Below are 16277 nucleotides of genomic sequence, written 5' to 3'. Positions count from 1 at the left end.
TTGTATACTCAATACCATTGGATGAATCCCGGAACATATTCCAGTCCTGTAGCGTGGCATCCGCATCATCTGACCACTTCCGTATTGAGCGAGTCACTGCTAATTGCTGAATTAGTTCTAGCTTGTAAGCAGGAATCAGGAGGATATAATTATGCTCAGATTTTCCAAATGTAGGGCGAGGGAAAGCTTTGTAAGCATCTCTGTGTGTGGAGTAAAGGTGGTCTAGAGTTATTTTTCTCCTCTGGTTGCACATGTGACATGCTGGTAGAAATGAAGTCAAACATAATTAAGTTTGCCTGCATTAAAGTCCCCAGCCACTAGGAGCACCAACTCTCAATGAGGATTTTCTTGTTTACTTATGGCCTTATACAGCTCGTTGAGTGTGGTCTTAGTGCCAGCATCGGTTTGTGTTTGTAAGACTGCTACGAAAAATATGAGAACTCTTGGTAGATCGTTTGGTCTACAGCTTATCATGAGGTACTCTACCTCAGGTGAGCAATACCTCAAGACTTCCTTATTAGACATCGCGCACCAGCTGTTATTGACAAAATAGACACACCACCCCTCGTCCTACCAGATGTAAATGTTCTGTCCTCCCGATGCATGGAAAACCCAGCCAACTGTATATTATCAGTGTCGTCGTTCAGCCACGACTCGGTGAAACATAAGATAGTTATTAATGTCCCGTTGTTAGGACAGTATCGAACGGAGATCATCCAGTGATTGCACGCTGACCAATAGAATGGACGGTAGAGGTGGGTTACACTCTTGCTGACAAATTCTCACAAGGCATCCCGATCTCCGACCGCTATAGTTCCATCTTTTCTTCACGCGATTGACAAGGATTTGGGCCTGGTCTGAGATGCAGTATATCCTTTGCGTTGGATTCAAAAAACAAAAAAAAATCATTGTCTAGTTCGAGGTGAAGTTGCTGTTCTGATACCCAGAAGCTATTTTCGGTCATAAAGAGACGGTAGCAACAACATTAACTACAAAATAAGTTACAATGCGAAACACACAAAATAGCACACCTACAAAGGTGGTTTGAAATGTGTCTTGAAATATCTGATTCCAGTGGATGCAAAATATCCCCATCGCATCAAAGATCAAACACCATATTTTACGGTAGGTATGGGGTTGTTCTGCTCATGCATCCTTATTTCAACGCCAAACCCACCACTGGTGTGCATGTAATCTGACCATAGCATGGGTTTCAATCCAAGTGCCATTTATCTAACGCCAGCAGTTTAAATTAGTTGGATGACATGAAAAGAGCTCTTTGGCCACACACACACACCAGTGGTAGTTTGGCATCGAAATAAGGATGCACAAGCGTCGGTGCTGAACCCCTAATAATAAAACACCAACAAATAGGGTTTCACCCAGCGTCGCTGCTTGAACCCTTAAATGATAAATCATTCATTCCAGAATTGATTGTTTTACATCACTTTTATTACAATTTTAAATAGTAGCACAGATCACAGTACATATGGTGCAACAGAAACATGTAGCTTCTGATGTCTGTTGCAGCTTTTTAAACAATCCAGTAAGTGACACTAGTAAAATCAGATCAGGATGGTCTCCTTGAAAACAACAAACATGATTCTAAGTGAGAGTCCTAAATGACATCCTATACAGTGCACTTCTTTTGATCAAGGCCCATAAGCACTATAACAAGGGAATAGCGTGCCATTTGGGACAAAAACAAAATCAGCATTCTGATTCCCAGACTTTCTAGGCCAGTTTGAGCAGCTCTGTAACCATGACACCCACCCCATCAAACACCTCGTGTATTGGAGCGTTACACATGAAGGCAGAGGTGGTGACCAGCTTGTTCTTTACGTCGACGTGCACCTCCCCCACATTCTTATTCACGTGTTTACAGCCCAGCTCAGTCATGGTGGTTGCCGTCTGGGCATAGGGCCATCTAGTGGTGGGAGGGAGAAGAGCAGCAGGGGCTAAAAACACATACCTCTTATATTCAAACAGAGACATAGTGTATACACACGGTCTCACACACCACTGACACTAACCCACCTCTCACACTCGTTGTCCTGTCCCACAGTGATCTCACATCCCGGCAGGGCCCTAGCAGCTAGGACAGGGGAGATGCAGCACATAGCCAGGGGCTTGCCTACTTCGTGGAACCCCTTAATCAGCTTCTCTACCTGGGGCTGAACCGTGTACTCCTTCCCCTTCACAGCCCAGTCAGAAAGGTTCTTGGCCACGCCAAAACCACCTGCAGGACACAACAGTTGGGTTGAGCACAGTGTAGAGCAGTGGAAACCAGCCCTGGTCCTGGAAAGGTAAAGGGTGAGTAAGGGTTGTATGCTGATGATAATGGAAGCATGATAGTGACGAAGGTATATAATGATGAAGGTATAAATTAAGGAGTAATGCTTACCTGGGATGACGAGGGCGTCGAAAGCGGTGATGTCCAGTTTGGTAAGATCTGACACGTCACCGCGGGCGATACGAGCACTCTCCTGCAGGACGTTGCGTTTCTCCGCCGTGGGTTTCCCCTCGCAGTGGTTCACCACATGCATCTGATCCACGTCAGGGGCAAACATCTGGACCTGAGGTGATGAGGGTTTAGACCGTCAATACTGTACATCTACAGTACAGGCCAGAAGGAGTTTCATAGTAGTGTTCATGGTAATGAGATTGGAACCTGCATTCCCAACGACAAGCACTCAGGGGGAGACTATGATTAAAAGTACAGCAGTAAAAGGAGCAAGCAGAGGCATATTGACAACATGCACATCAATGCAAACTCTGCACCACTTTCTAGACTAGAGGATGTCTGAAGTTGTCACAGGAATCTGACTATAGATTGGGCTTGTACAGTCAGAAGGTTAGCATGAGAAGCTTGAGTTTGAACTACCCATGGAAACGTTAAAGAGTCCTTACCTTAGCTCCAGCCCTGCTGAGGTGGACCAGCACAGCAGACGCCTCGTGGATCTCTGTCCCATCGTAGACCCCACACCCTGACAGAACTATTGCTATACACTTCACCATGACTCCTGCAAAAGACAGACAAGAATTACAGTATGGAGACAGTGATGCACAACAAGCAGTTAGATTAAACTGAATTCTAGATTGTTCTCTCATCAATACACATCACATGGCATGTCGGGTAATGCGTCAGGTAAGGTACACAAGTGTCCCAAATGGCACCCTATTCCCAATATAGTGCACTGCTTTTGACCAGAGCCCTGGTTTAATAGTAGTGCACTACATTGGAAATAGGGTGCAATTTGGGACAACGAAGACAGGTGAGCATGATGTGAGAATGACTTCCCAGCAGCAGAATCTATCAAACATTTAAAGGCCTGAGGCCTCATTTATCAACGGAGAGTAAATTGCTTACTAAATTTTGGTATACGTGAAGATTCTAGGATTTGCATGCGCAACAAATTGGGATTTAGCAAACTGTCGTACACGATACACACACGTCCATATTGCGAGGCTACAACCCGCCTTAAATTCTCTCCAGTCACCTTTTATGGTAGCAAAAACACACTAATAATGCTGTATGATTTGGAGATGTTGGAACAGGGCCATGATCATTTCTAAAATAAAGCACAATGGCATTATCCCATTTCTGTAGGGGTGTGGGCAGAATGCTTTAACCTATAGTGAGTGCCAAATGATAAACACTGGCCTCCTGAGTATCATCACATCAGTCTCTAAAGGACTGTGTCCAGGCAACACACCAATGCCTCTAGTCAACAATACCTGATACAGGTAGAGAGCCAGGTGTGGAGGGAGGGAGGAAAAGTACAGAATCCACAGAGATTATGTGATAAGCATCGGGTCACTGATCATTCTAAAGCACGGTTCAGATAGGCCTACAACAGGTTAAGACAACTTATGCAGCAGGTTTGGAGAATTAGGTTAAGGATAAGCTAAACTTTTCCAATGCGACTCGAACATATCTAGTTACAACCAGGTCTGCCCTTAAAACAGCCTTGGTTTCCACAAATGCGATGTTGCTAACGCAGTACGCTAAAAGAAACGGAACCCCTGAGCTGTATTCGAATACTCATACTAACCGTACTATTTGTGACGTGCTTGAGTATATAGTATGCTTATTGGTCATAGTATGGATATAGTTAGTATGCCAAAAGTTCCCGGATGTCGTACTAAATTCGCCAAAATATGAAGTATACACACATAGGACACTATTTCAGTACTTTAGGGCCTGTAATGCAATTCTTAAGGAAATAGCTTCACGTAGTTTTCAGATTTGAAGAAAATATGAGGTATAAAGAGAGCGGATACAAATTCAGAGCGGATACAAATTCAGTGCTTTAACGAATTATGACAAACTTATGAAAATGTTGAGCAATGTAATAAAGTAAGGACTTTTCAAATAAGTTACCTTACACATTGTTGGCTGATAAGGACAACATAGCTAACAAATTACTAACCACATAGCATAGCTTTACAATAGTACCGGTAACGTTATGTTGTTAGCTAGCCACCTAACGTTAGTTGGCTACTTATACATCAAACTTGCCAGTATATTCACTATAGGCTAACTACCCATCGTCTATTGACTCATTCTTAGTTTAGCTAAATAGTATAGTGGTTGTGCGTTCTCAATCGACATTCAGGGGCTTTCGTAAGTTCGCGCTGGCTATCTAATGTTACTCCGATTTCAGAACACACTCGTATAAACGCAGAAGAATTACATTTACGAGCGCTCAACACCAGTAGAATATGGGCGGTGTCAGTAAACGTCAGCAAAAAAACGTTATTAAATTGTTGCCAGCAGCAGTTGCAGTCACCAACGGATAACATGAAAACTGCCTACCCAGCTCTGTTAGGGCGAGTAAAATGGTCTGTGGTCTCATGCGTGTCTGGAAGTAGCTAGCCAACGTTAGATTGGGTGCGTGACTGCCGTTATATACAACGCTCAATCAACCCTACTCCTCGGCCGGAGCGTCCAGTGTGTGCCATGAGAGCCAAACGCTCTGAATTTACAAACGGACAATCTGACAACGCTCTGAATGTACGAGCGCAATCTGGCACTCCTGAAGTGGTAAAATGTAAAACGAATAATTTGTTGTTATGCTAACTAGCTGGCAAGATGTTGCATAGAAACGACTTCCGGTAGACTGTCAAAGAGCTAGTAAACTCAACTGAAAGGATACTGTTCGTTTACAGTATACTAAAATGAACTAATAGTATACAGTATGTTAGTATGGGTATACTAACACAGCTCTGGTCTGAGTTTAAACCCGATTGGCTGAACGCACCATCTGGGATTAGCATAGTGGTGGAAAATGGTGTTTCATAAGGAAAGTACGCATACCCACCCCCTCTGCATTAAATACAATTAATGAGGAAATCGAAGCATCTCGGTACGAGCCGGTCCACAAGGGATACTAATGTATTGACGGTTGCATACAATGCGTTTGGATGGTAAAAATTACACGACTCAATATCGCCTTCTGCCGGCCTTTGGGTTAAACGTTACGAAACAAAGTTGCCACTGTTGTAGCCAGGTGTCGTAGCAAACGAGAATCATGAAATACATGCACCAGAAACAGACCAAGTATCAGCAAGCTAGCCTAACTGCTAGCCAAGATAAGAATGTTCTTAACTGACTTGCCAAGTTAAATAAAAAGGTACCACACGTTTGTTTGTTTTTGTAAAAAAACTGCAGCAAAAATAAGACCAAGAACACAGAAAGCGCACTGTTACTTTGGTAAAACGTAGCCTTTCCGTCTCGTCGCAAGTCTTTATCTAATTAAGATGTGGAATTTTACTACCTCCAACAGCAGAGATGCGTCTTAAAACTGCCTAAAACAGTATCGGCTGTTAGATGTGAACCAGTCATCACATATCCACAGCTATTGTGTTACATTAAACTCTAAATACAACATTAATGCTAAACTGTTTACTTAGGCTACATTGATGCAGTATTAATTGATCGACAACGTTATTCTCACCTTGTTACAATAGTAGGTCTTCCTATTCACTCTGAACGCTACTGCGTTAATATCCTCCTTCTGTGGCCCCTCCCATGGAGGCGGGGACTAGTGACGCTGGGAGGGAAAAGGGAAACTTACTTGCCTTACTGCCCTCTCTGTTTGCTCTTTTTCTAAATCTCTCAGAATCAGACACTGGATGGATGGTGTCAGTGTGTCAATATTGATGAAGACACTGTATACTGAACAAAAATATAAACGTAACATGTAAAGTGTTGGTCCCATTTTTCATGAGCTGAAATAAAATATCCCAGAAATATTCCATACACACAAAAAGCTTATTTCTCTCAAATGTTGTGCATAGATGTGTTTACATCCCTGTTAGTGAGCATTTATCCTTTGCCAAGATAATCCATCCACCTGACAGCTGTGGCATATCAAGAAGTTGATTAAACTGCATGATCATTACACAGGTGCACCTTGTGCATTGGGGAGTCACAAAATCAGAACATTGTCTTACCTGCTACACTGGAAGCACAACTTTTGGTCAGGGCAAGCAGCATGCAAACCACAACCAGGTTTCTTTGAAATGTGTAGGCATGTCTCACACTCTGCAAATGTTATGCATACAATGTAGCAGGCCATTAAATTAGATTTTTCTGTTTCCTTGCTGTTGTTTGATTAAAGACAGACAAGTTATGATGCAATTTCTGCGTTCAAACAACTAGTTTCACTTTTTCGGGCAAGTGACTCTAATATTTGGACAACCAACAAATACTGCTGACTTGCCCGATGGGCCAGTGCTTTTCAGGCCTTATTATCAAACTATGTGTGTGTGTGTGTGTGTTTCTCACAGGTGAATTTCAAATTGTAACATCAACCACACAGAGTCAATGCCATGCTTCCTTCTGTGCAACCTATGATATGTTATAGGGTGCATCTGTCTCACGTTAGACTACCTTTCCATGACCATGAAGTGGAACTGTGATACATAAATGACCAAGACAAGGTGCATTATGAGTTTCATCTCTCTGTTCAAATGGGCAATCTCTAGTTAAAACAATAACAAAGTGTACACCCTGCCTCGGTTTTGGTAAACAGCTGCAGGATGGGGCTGAAATAAATGTAACCATGCTCAAATTTATTGACAGAACTATTAATGCAAGGACTGATCATCCATTATGTAAAACGTATAGTTTTGACCATGTTTTGAGGCTATAGCCTACAGTGTTTGTTTGCAATTGAAGAGTTTATTTCCAAAAAGCTATATCCACCAACTTTTCACATTTGTGTTTTTCTTGTCAGAAATGATTGCTTATGAGTACCTTCATGCGTGTCTAAAATATTACTCTTTTCACATTTGCCATCACATAGATTTTAGATGTGTATGACATTTTTTTTTTTTTTTTTGCAAAACGCTATATATCCATTGTTGTTCATGTCCTGTGATATGTGGTTTTCTCACCTAGCAATCTTGAGATGAATGCACTTACTGTAAGTCGCTCTGGATAAGAGCATCTGCTCAATGACTAAAATGTAAAATATAATTATTATTTTAAACATGTTAAAATATTTATTTATTTTTAAAATGTAGTTATTTGTTACATTTGACAGTGTATAACCTAGCAGTACTACCTATTTTTCTGAGAGTGAGGTGGAAATATAGCATTTTGCAAAAAAACATGATTATTTGTCTCTCTCAAAAAAATGTATGTAGCAATCGCAGATTGCCCCTTTAAAAGACAATAACAAAAAAGGTGTCCATTTCAGATTTTCAGCATTTTGACATAGATAAGAAGGACGTGGCTAGCTTTGACATTTCGGCTTATTCAATGCATGACCAACATCAGGCTACAACTTCGTGGGCATCCTTGGGATCTCCAGCGGTAGGTCTATGTGAAAATTCTGATTTCTGACTGATCATGTCAAGTTACAACACTATGTGTGATCATAAAATATTATGATCACACATATTTTTATGAAGGTTTATATCGTCAATGTCTGATGAACTCCATTTTTGCCAATTTACATTTTTGTAAATTTATTAAAAGAATATGCTACGTGTATGACAAAACATACATTTTTATTATAACCAGTTTATAAAAGCAATAAGGCATCTCGGCGGTTTGTGGTATATTGCCAATATACCCCGGCAAAGGGCTATATCCAGGCACTCCCTTAGCCGTGGTATATTGGCCCCAAGGGCCTTATTGCTTCAATAACAGCTGAATTGATCAGCTGTTGTACTATATGATACAACATTTTATATGATACGGAATTTTGACTCCACTGGGCATTTAACAAGGTTTGCCTTTACTCATGGCCTCTCTGGAAGTTTTTAGAAAACATACACTGAAAAAAAATACAAACGCAACATGCAACAATTTAAAAGATTTTCGTGATTTACAGTTCATATAAGGAAATCAGTCAATTTAAATCAATTCATTACGCCCTAATTTATGGATTTCACATGACTGGGAATACAGATACTTTATGTACCTGTTGGTCACAGATACCTTAAAAAACAGGTAGAGGCGTGGATCAGATAACCAATCAGTATATGGTGTGACCAACATTTGCCTCATGCAGCGCCACACATCTCCTTTGCATAGAGTTGATCAGGCTGTTGATTGTGGTCTGTGGAATGTTGTCCCACTCTTCTTCAATGTCTGTGAGAAGTTGCTTTCCTGTAAAGTCTCTGTTTTGGAAATAAGAGGTTTTCATCAGACAGCGACGATATTATATTTATTATAGATTAATGAATGTGGCCATTAATTAATTGGCTTATTATTTTATTTGGTTCTTTCTCAAAATGGCTTAATGAAAGATGTGAGCAGAGGTGGCACCACAGGTCCCAGAGTGGACGATTTATTTTTCTCCTGATGGTAACTAGGTAAAACTACTGAATCTAGTTGAAGCAGGGACCTTAAGAGTTGTCCAATTGCCTGGGGTAAGTAAACTGGGCATTTGGAAAGTTGAGCTTGCTCTAAAGTTGTTTGTTGAAAACAACAAAACTGTTAAGAATTGCAGTAAACCTAAAACTGAGCTTTCTGGTTAATCCGCATTGTTTAAGTAAGAGATGGACAATTTCTGGCATTTCTGGCAGCCGGTCAAGTTGAGCCTGCTCCAGGGTTGCCGCATTAAGCAGGAGATTTTTTTGAATCAATAACCAAACAGCAAATAATTCCAGTAGACTAATTTAGGGCTAGGAGCTATACTGGGGACTCGCAAAAGCAGTCCATTTTCTTACTTGCTACACTGGAAGTTTAACTTTTGGTCAGGGTGAACAGAGTGCAAACCAAGCCCAGGTTTCTCTGGAATTTCCTGCATTTTGAAGGCCCAATGCAGCTGTTTTTATTTGATTTATTCTGTTTTATCTCAATATTAAATAATTTCTGGTTAACAACTGGTACCTTACTGTAATACTTTTCTGTTAAAGGGGTCAAAATGAAACAAAAATAGTTATTTTTTAGCAAAAAACGATTTCTCATGGCAACATGTTGCTAGGACTGTCTGGGAGTGGTCTGAGTGGGGACGGGAAGGGCAACAAAGTGGTGCATTAACCACAGTGTGGATCAAGTCATCAGAGAAGAAGAGCCTAATGTGAGGGAAATGTAGTCAAACCTGAAACTAGCTGTTATTAGCGGAGAGGTTTGGAACTGGTCTATTAACTTATACCGCAACTCCACCTATGCTAAACCTGCGTATAAAACATCCTGTGTTGATTGTATTTTCAACCAGCAGGTATCAGGAATTATAAACTGTGTGTTTCGAGCCCTAAATGCTGATTGGCTGAAAGCCATGGTATATCAGATCGTATGCTACGGGTATGACAAAACATACATTTTTATTATAACCAGTTTATAAAAGCAATAAGGCATCTCGGCGGTTTGTGGTATCCCGGCGCCTCGCTTCGTGTTCCTAGGAAAATATGCAGTATTTTGTTTTTTTATGTGTTATTCCTTACATTGGTACCCCAGGTAATCTTAGGTTTCATTACATACAGTCGGGAGGAACTACTGAATATAAGAGCAACGTCAACTCACCATCGTTACAACCAGGAATATGACTTTCCCGAGGCGGATCCAGTGTTTTGCCTTCCACCCAATACAATGGATCTGATCCCAGCCGGCGACCCTAAGCGACGCCGTAAAAGGGGCAAACGAAGCGGTCTCCTGGTCAGGCTTCGGAGACGGGCACATCGCGCTCCACTCCCTAGCATACTACTCGCCAATGTCCAGTCTCTTGACAATAAGGTTGATGAAATCCGAGCAAGGGTAACATTCCAGAGAGACATCAGAGATTGTAACGTTCTTTGCTTCACGGAAACATGGCTCACTCGAGAGACGCTAACAGAGTTGGTGCAGCCAGCTGGTTTCTTCACGCATCGCGCTGACAGAAACAAACATCTTTCTGGTAAGAAGAGGGGCGGGGGTGTATGCCTTATGATTAACGAGACGTGGTGTGATCATAACAACATACAGGAACTCAAGTCATTCTGTTCACCTGATCTAGAATTCCTCACAATCAAATGTCGACCGCATTATCTACCAAGGGAATTCTCTTCGATTATAATCACAGCCGTATATATTCCCCCCCAAGCAGACACATCAATGGCCCTGAACGAACTTTATCTGACTCTTTGTAAACTGGAAACCACACACCCTGAGGCTGCATTCATTGTAGCTGGGGATTTTAACAGGGCTAATCTGAAAACAAAACTCCCTAAATTCTATCAGCATATCGATTGTGCTACCAGGGCTGGTAAAACCTTGGATCATTGTTATACTAACTTCCGCGACGCATATAAGGCCCTCCCCCGCCCTCCTTTCGGAAAAGCTGACCACGACTCCATTTTGTTGCTTCCAGCCTACAAACAGAAACTAAAACAGCAAGCTCCCTCGCTCAGGTCTGTTCAACGCTGGTCCGACCAATCTGATTCCACGCTTCAAGACTGCTTCGATCACGTGGATTGGGATATGTTCCGCATTGCGTCCAACAACAACATTGACGAATACGCTGATTCGGTGAGCGAGTTCATTAGAAAGTGCATTGACGATGTCGTACCCACAGCAACGATTAAAACATTCCCAAACCAGAAACCGTGGATTGATGGCAGCATTCGCGTGAAACTGAAAGCGCGAACCACTGCTTTAAACCAGGGCAAGGTGACCGGAAACATGACCGAATACAAACAGTGTAGCTATTCTCTCCGCAAAGCAATCAAACAAGCTAAGTCCCAGTATAGAGACAAAGTAGAGTCGCAATTCAACAGCTCAGACACAAGAGGTATGTGGCAGGGTCTACAGTCAATCACGAATTACAAAAAGAAAACCAGCCCCGTGGCGGACCAGGATGTCTTGCTCCCAGACAGACTAAATAACTTTTTTGCTCGCTTTGAGGACAATACAGTGCCACTGACACGGCCCGCTACCAAAACCTGCGGGCTCTCCTTCACTGCAGCCGAGGTGAGTAAAACATTTAAACGTGTTAACCCTCGCAAGGCTGCAGGCCCAGACGGCATTCCCAGCCGCGTCCTCAGAGCATGCGCAGACCAGCTGGCTGGTGTGTTTAAGGACATATTCAATCAATCCTGCTGTTCCCACATGCTTCAAGAGGGCCACCATTGTTCCTGTTCCCAAGAAAGCTAAGGTAACTGAGCTAAACGACTACCGCCCCGTAGCACTCACTTCCGTCATCATGAAGTGCTTTGAGAGACTAGTCAAGGACCATACCACCTCCACCCTACCTGACACCTTAGACCCACTCCAATTTGCCCACCGACCCAATAGGTCCACAGACGACGCAATCGCAACCACACTGCACACTGCCCTAACCCATCTGGACAAGAGGAATACCTATGTGAGAATGCTGTTCATCGACTACAGCTCAGCATTTAACACCATAGTACCCTCCAAACTCGTCATCAACCCCGCCCTGTGCAACTGGGTCCTGGACTTCCTGACGGGCCCCCCCCAGGTGGTGAGGGTAGGTAACAACATCTCCACCCCGCTGATCCTCAACACTGGGGCCCCACAAGGGTGCGTTCTGAGCCCTCTCCTGTACTCTCTGTTCACCCACGACTGCGTGGCCATGCACGCCTCCAACTCAATCATCAAGTTTGCGGACGACACTACAGTGGTAGGCTTGATTACCAACAACGACGAGACGGCCTACAGGGAGGAGGTGAGGGCCCTCGGAGTGTGGTGTCAGGAAAATAACCTCACACTCAACGTCAACAAAACAAAGGAGATGATTGTGGACTTCAGGAAACAGCAGAGGGAGCACCCCCCTATCCACATCGACGGGACAGTAGTGGAGAAGGTGGAAAGTTTTAAGTTCCTCGGTGTACACATCACGGACAAACTGAATTGGTCCACCCACACAGACAGCGTTGTGAAGAAGGCGCAGCAGCGCCTCTTCAACCTCAGGAGGCTGAAGAAATTCGGCTTGTCACCAAAAGCACTCACAAACTTCTACAGATGCACAATCGAGAGCATCCTGTCGGGCTGTATCACCGCCTGGTACGGCAACTGCTCCGCCCACAACCGTAAGGCTCTCCAGAGGGTAGTGAGGTCTGCACAACGCATCACCAGGAGGGGAAACTACCTGCCCTCCAGGACACCTACACCACCCGATGTCACAGGAAGGCCATAAAGATCATCAAGGACAACAACCACCCAAGCCACTGCCTGTTCACCCCGCTATCATCCAGAAGGCGAGGTCAGTACAGGTGCATCAAAGCAGGGACCGAGAGACTGAAAAACAGCTTCTATCTCAAGGCCATCAAACTGTTAAACAGCCACCACTAACATTTAGTGGCCGCTGCCAACATACTGACTCAACTCCAGCCACTTTAATAATGGGAATTGATGGAAATTGTGTAAAAATGTACCACTAGCCACTTTAAACAATGCCACTTAATATAATGTTTACATGCCCTACATTACTCATCTCATATGTATATGTATATACTGTACTCTATATCATCTACTGCATCTTGCCATCTTTATGTAATACATGTATCACTAGCCACTTTAAACTATGCCACTTTATGTTTACATACCCTACATTACTCATCTCATATGTATATACTGTACTCTATACCATCTACTGCATCTTGCCTATGACGTTCTGTACCATCACTCATTCATATATCTTTATGTAAATATTCTTTATCCCTTTACACTTGTGTGTATAAGGTAGTAGTTGTGGAATTGTTAGGTTAGATTACTTGTTGGTTATTACTGCATTGTCGGAACTAGAAGCACAAGCATTTCGCTACACTCGCATTAACATCTGCTAACTATGTGTATGTGACAAATAAAATTTGATTTGATTTGATTTGATATATTGCCAATATACCCCGGCAAAGGGCTATATCCAGGCACTCCCTTAGCCGTGGTATATTGGCCCCAAGGGCCTTATTGCTTCAATAACAGCTGAATTGATCAGCTGTTGTACTATATGATACAACATTTTATATGATACGGAATTTTGACTCCACTGGGCATTTAACAAGGTTTGCCTTTACTCATGGCCTCTCTGGAAGTTTTTAGAAAACATACACTGAAAAAAAATACAAACGCAACATGCAACAATTTAAAAGATTTTCGTGATTTACAGTTCATATAAGGAAATCAGTCAATTTAAATCAATTCATTACGCCCTAATTTATGAATTTCACATGACTGGGAATACAGATACTTTATGTACCTGTTGGTCACAGATACCTTAAAAAACAGGTAGAGACGTGGATCAGATAACCAATCAGTATATGGTGTGACCAACATTTGCCTCATGCAGCGCCACACATCTCCTTTGCATAGAGTTGATCAGGCTGTTGATTGTGGTCTGTGGAATGTTGTCCCACTCTTCTTCAATGTCTGTGTGAAGTTGCTTTCCTGTAAAGTCTCTGTTTTGGAAATAAGAGGTTTTCATCAGACAGCGACGATATTATATTTATTATAGATTAATGAATGTGGCCATTAATTAATTGGCTTATTATTTTATTTGGTTCTTTCTCAAAATGGCTTAATGAAAGATGTGAGCAGAGGTGGCACCACAGGTCCCAGAGTGGACGATTTATTTTTCTCCTGATGATAACTAGGTAAAACTACTGAATCTAGTTGAAGCAGGGACCTTAAGAGTTGTCCAATTGCCTGGGGAAAGTAAACTGGGCATTTGGAAAGTTGAGCTTACTCTAAAGTTGTTTGTTGAAAACAACAAAACTGTTAAGAATTGCAGTAAACCTAAAACTGAGCTTTCTGGTTAATCCGCATTGTTTAAGTAAGAGATGGACAATTTCTGGCATTTCTGGCAGCCGGTCAAGTTGAGCCTGCTCCAGGGTTGCCGCATTAAGCAGGAGATTTTTTTGAATCAATAACCAAACAGCAAATAATTCCAGTAGACTAATTTAGGGCTAGGAGCTATACTGGGGACTCGCAAAAGCAGTCAATTTTCTTACTTGCTACACTGGAAGTTTAACTTTTGGTCAGGGTGAACAGAGTGTAAACCAAGCCCAGGTTTCTCTGAAATAAATAAGAGTATTTGGCTCAACCCCCCCCCCCCCCCCCACACACAGATTTTTTATTGCATTTAAAACGAATTTCCTGCATTTTGAAGGCCCAATGCAGCTGTTTTTATTTGATTTATTCTGTTTTATCTCAATTTTAAATAATTTCTGGTTAACAACTGGTACCTTACTGTAATACTTTTCTGTTAAAGGGGTCAAAATTAAACAAAAATAGTTATTTTTTAGCAAAAAACGATTACTCATAGCAACATGTTGCTAGGACTGTCTGGGAGTGGTCTGAGTGGGGACGGGAAGGGTAACAAAGTGGTGCATTAACCACAGTGTGGATCAAGTCATCAGAGAAGAAGAGCCTAATGGGAGGGAAATGTAGTCAAACCTGAAACTAGCTGTTATTAGCGGAGAGGTTTGGAACTGGTCTATTAACTTATACTGCAACTCCACCTATGCTAAACCTGCGTATTAAAACATCCTGTGTTGATTGCATTTTCAACCAGCAGGTATCAGGAATTATAAACTGTGTGTTTCGAGCCCTAAATGCTGATTGGCTGAAAGCCATGGTATATCAGATCGTATGCTACGGGTATGACAAAACATACATTTTTATTATAACCAGTTTATAAAAGCAATAAGGAATCTCGGCGGTTTGTGGTATATTGCCAATATACCCCGGTAAAGGGCTATATCCAGGCACTCCCTTAGCCGTGGTATATTGGCTCCAAGGGCCTTATTGCTTCAATAACAGTTGAATTGATCAGCTGTTGTACTATATGATACAACATTTTATATGATACGGAATTTTGACTCCACTGGGCATTTAACAAGGTTTGCCTTTACTCATGGCCTCTCTGGAAGTTTTTAGAAAACATACACTGAAAAAAAATACAAACGCAACATGCAACAATTTAAAAGATTTTACTGAGTTACAGTTCATATAAGGAAATCAGTCAATTTAAATCAATTCATTACGCCCTAATTTATGGATTTCACATGACTGGGAATACAGATACTTTATGTACCTGTTGGTCACAGATACCTTAAAAAAAAGGTAGAGGCGTGGATCAGATAACCAATCAGTATATGGTGTGACCAACATTTGCCTCATGCAGCGCCACACATCTCCTTTGCATAGAGTTGATCAGGCTGTTGATTGTGGTCTGTGGAATGTTGTCCCACTCTTCTTCAATGTCTGTGTGACGTTGCTTGATATTTGCGGGAACTAGAACACACTGTCTTACACGTCAATCCAGAGCATCCCAAACCAACTCAATGGGGGACATGTCTGGTGAGTATGCAGGCCATGTCTGGTGAGTATGCAGGCCATGGAAGAACTGATGAATGTTCAGCTTCCAGGAATTGTGTCCAGATCCTTGCGACAGGGCCATGCATTATCATGCTGAAACATGAGGTGATGGCAGCGGATTAATTGGACGACAATGGGACTCAGGATCTCGTCACAGTATCTAAAACAACATTGGAGGCAGCTGGTAGAGAAAATAACATTAAATTATCTGTCAACAGCTCTGGTGGACATTACTGCAGTCAGCATTTCAATTGCACGTTCCCTTAAATCTTGAGACATCTGTGGCATTGTGTTGTGTGACAAAACTGCACATTTTATAGGGGCCTTTTATTGTCCCCAGCACATGGTGCACCTGTGTAATTATCATGCTACTTAATCAGCTTCTTGATACATATGCCACACCCATCAGGTGGGTGGATTATCTTGGCAAAGGAGAAATGCTCACTAACAGGGATGTAAACACATGTATGGATTTTTTTAAATTTCAGCTCATGAAACAAGG

General features: G+C 42.2%; 1 protein-coding gene across 2 annotated transcripts; it reads right to left on the bottom strand.

Moving 5' to 3' along the window:
* Positions 1 to 1430: 1430 nt before the first annotated feature.
* On the bottom strand, positions 1431 to 6043 carry LOC120029021 (glutamine amidotransferase-like class 1 domain-containing protein 3A, mitochondrial). Of its 2 annotated transcripts, none has more exons than XM_038974306.1 (5): positions 5961 to 6043; positions 2911 to 3023; positions 2405 to 2576; positions 2038 to 2239; positions 1431 to 1927 (listed from the first exon to the last, which is right to left on the bottom strand). In XM_038974306.1, exons 2-5 carry the CDS (start codon positions 3016 to 3018, stop codon positions 1735 to 1737), a joined length of 675 nt encoding a protein of 224 aa, XP_038830234.1. In that variant the 5' UTR covers positions 3019 to 3023; positions 5961 to 6043; the 3' UTR covers positions 1431 to 1734. The 2 variants fall into 2 exon arrangements, with proteins under 2 accessions (XP_038830234.1, XP_038830233.1); XM_038974305.1 differs by lacking the exon at positions 5961 to 6043 and adding an exon at positions 4820 to 4930.
* Positions 6044 to 16277: the final 10234 nt, after the last annotated feature.

The sequence above is a fragment of the Salvelinus namaycush genome, chromosome 34, assembly GCF_016432855.1.
Source record: "Salvelinus namaycush isolate Seneca chromosome 34, SaNama_1.0, whole genome shotgun sequence".
Lineage (NCBI taxonomy): Eukaryota > Metazoa > Chordata > Actinopteri > Salmoniformes > Salmonidae > Salvelinus > Salvelinus namaycush.
The sequence above is the reverse complement of the archived record's forward strand: the minus strand, read 5'-3'. Positions and strand labels throughout refer to the sequence as shown.

Excerpts from the sequence above, each read along its gene's own strand:
- LOC120029021 (XM_038974305.1), bottom strand. The coding sequence starts at position 4,859 with ATGAGACCACAGACCATTTTACTCGCCCTAACAGAGCTGG. Across the intron at positions 3,024-4,819 it reads ACTCGCCCTAACAGAGCTGG|GAGTCATGGTGAAGTGTATA; the intron begins GTAGGCAGTTTT and ends TGTCTTTTGCAG. Across the intron at positions 2,577-2,910 it reads TCAGCAGGGCTGGAGCTAAG|GTCCAGATGTTTGCCCCTGA; the intron begins GTAAGGACTCTT and ends TCATCACCTCAG.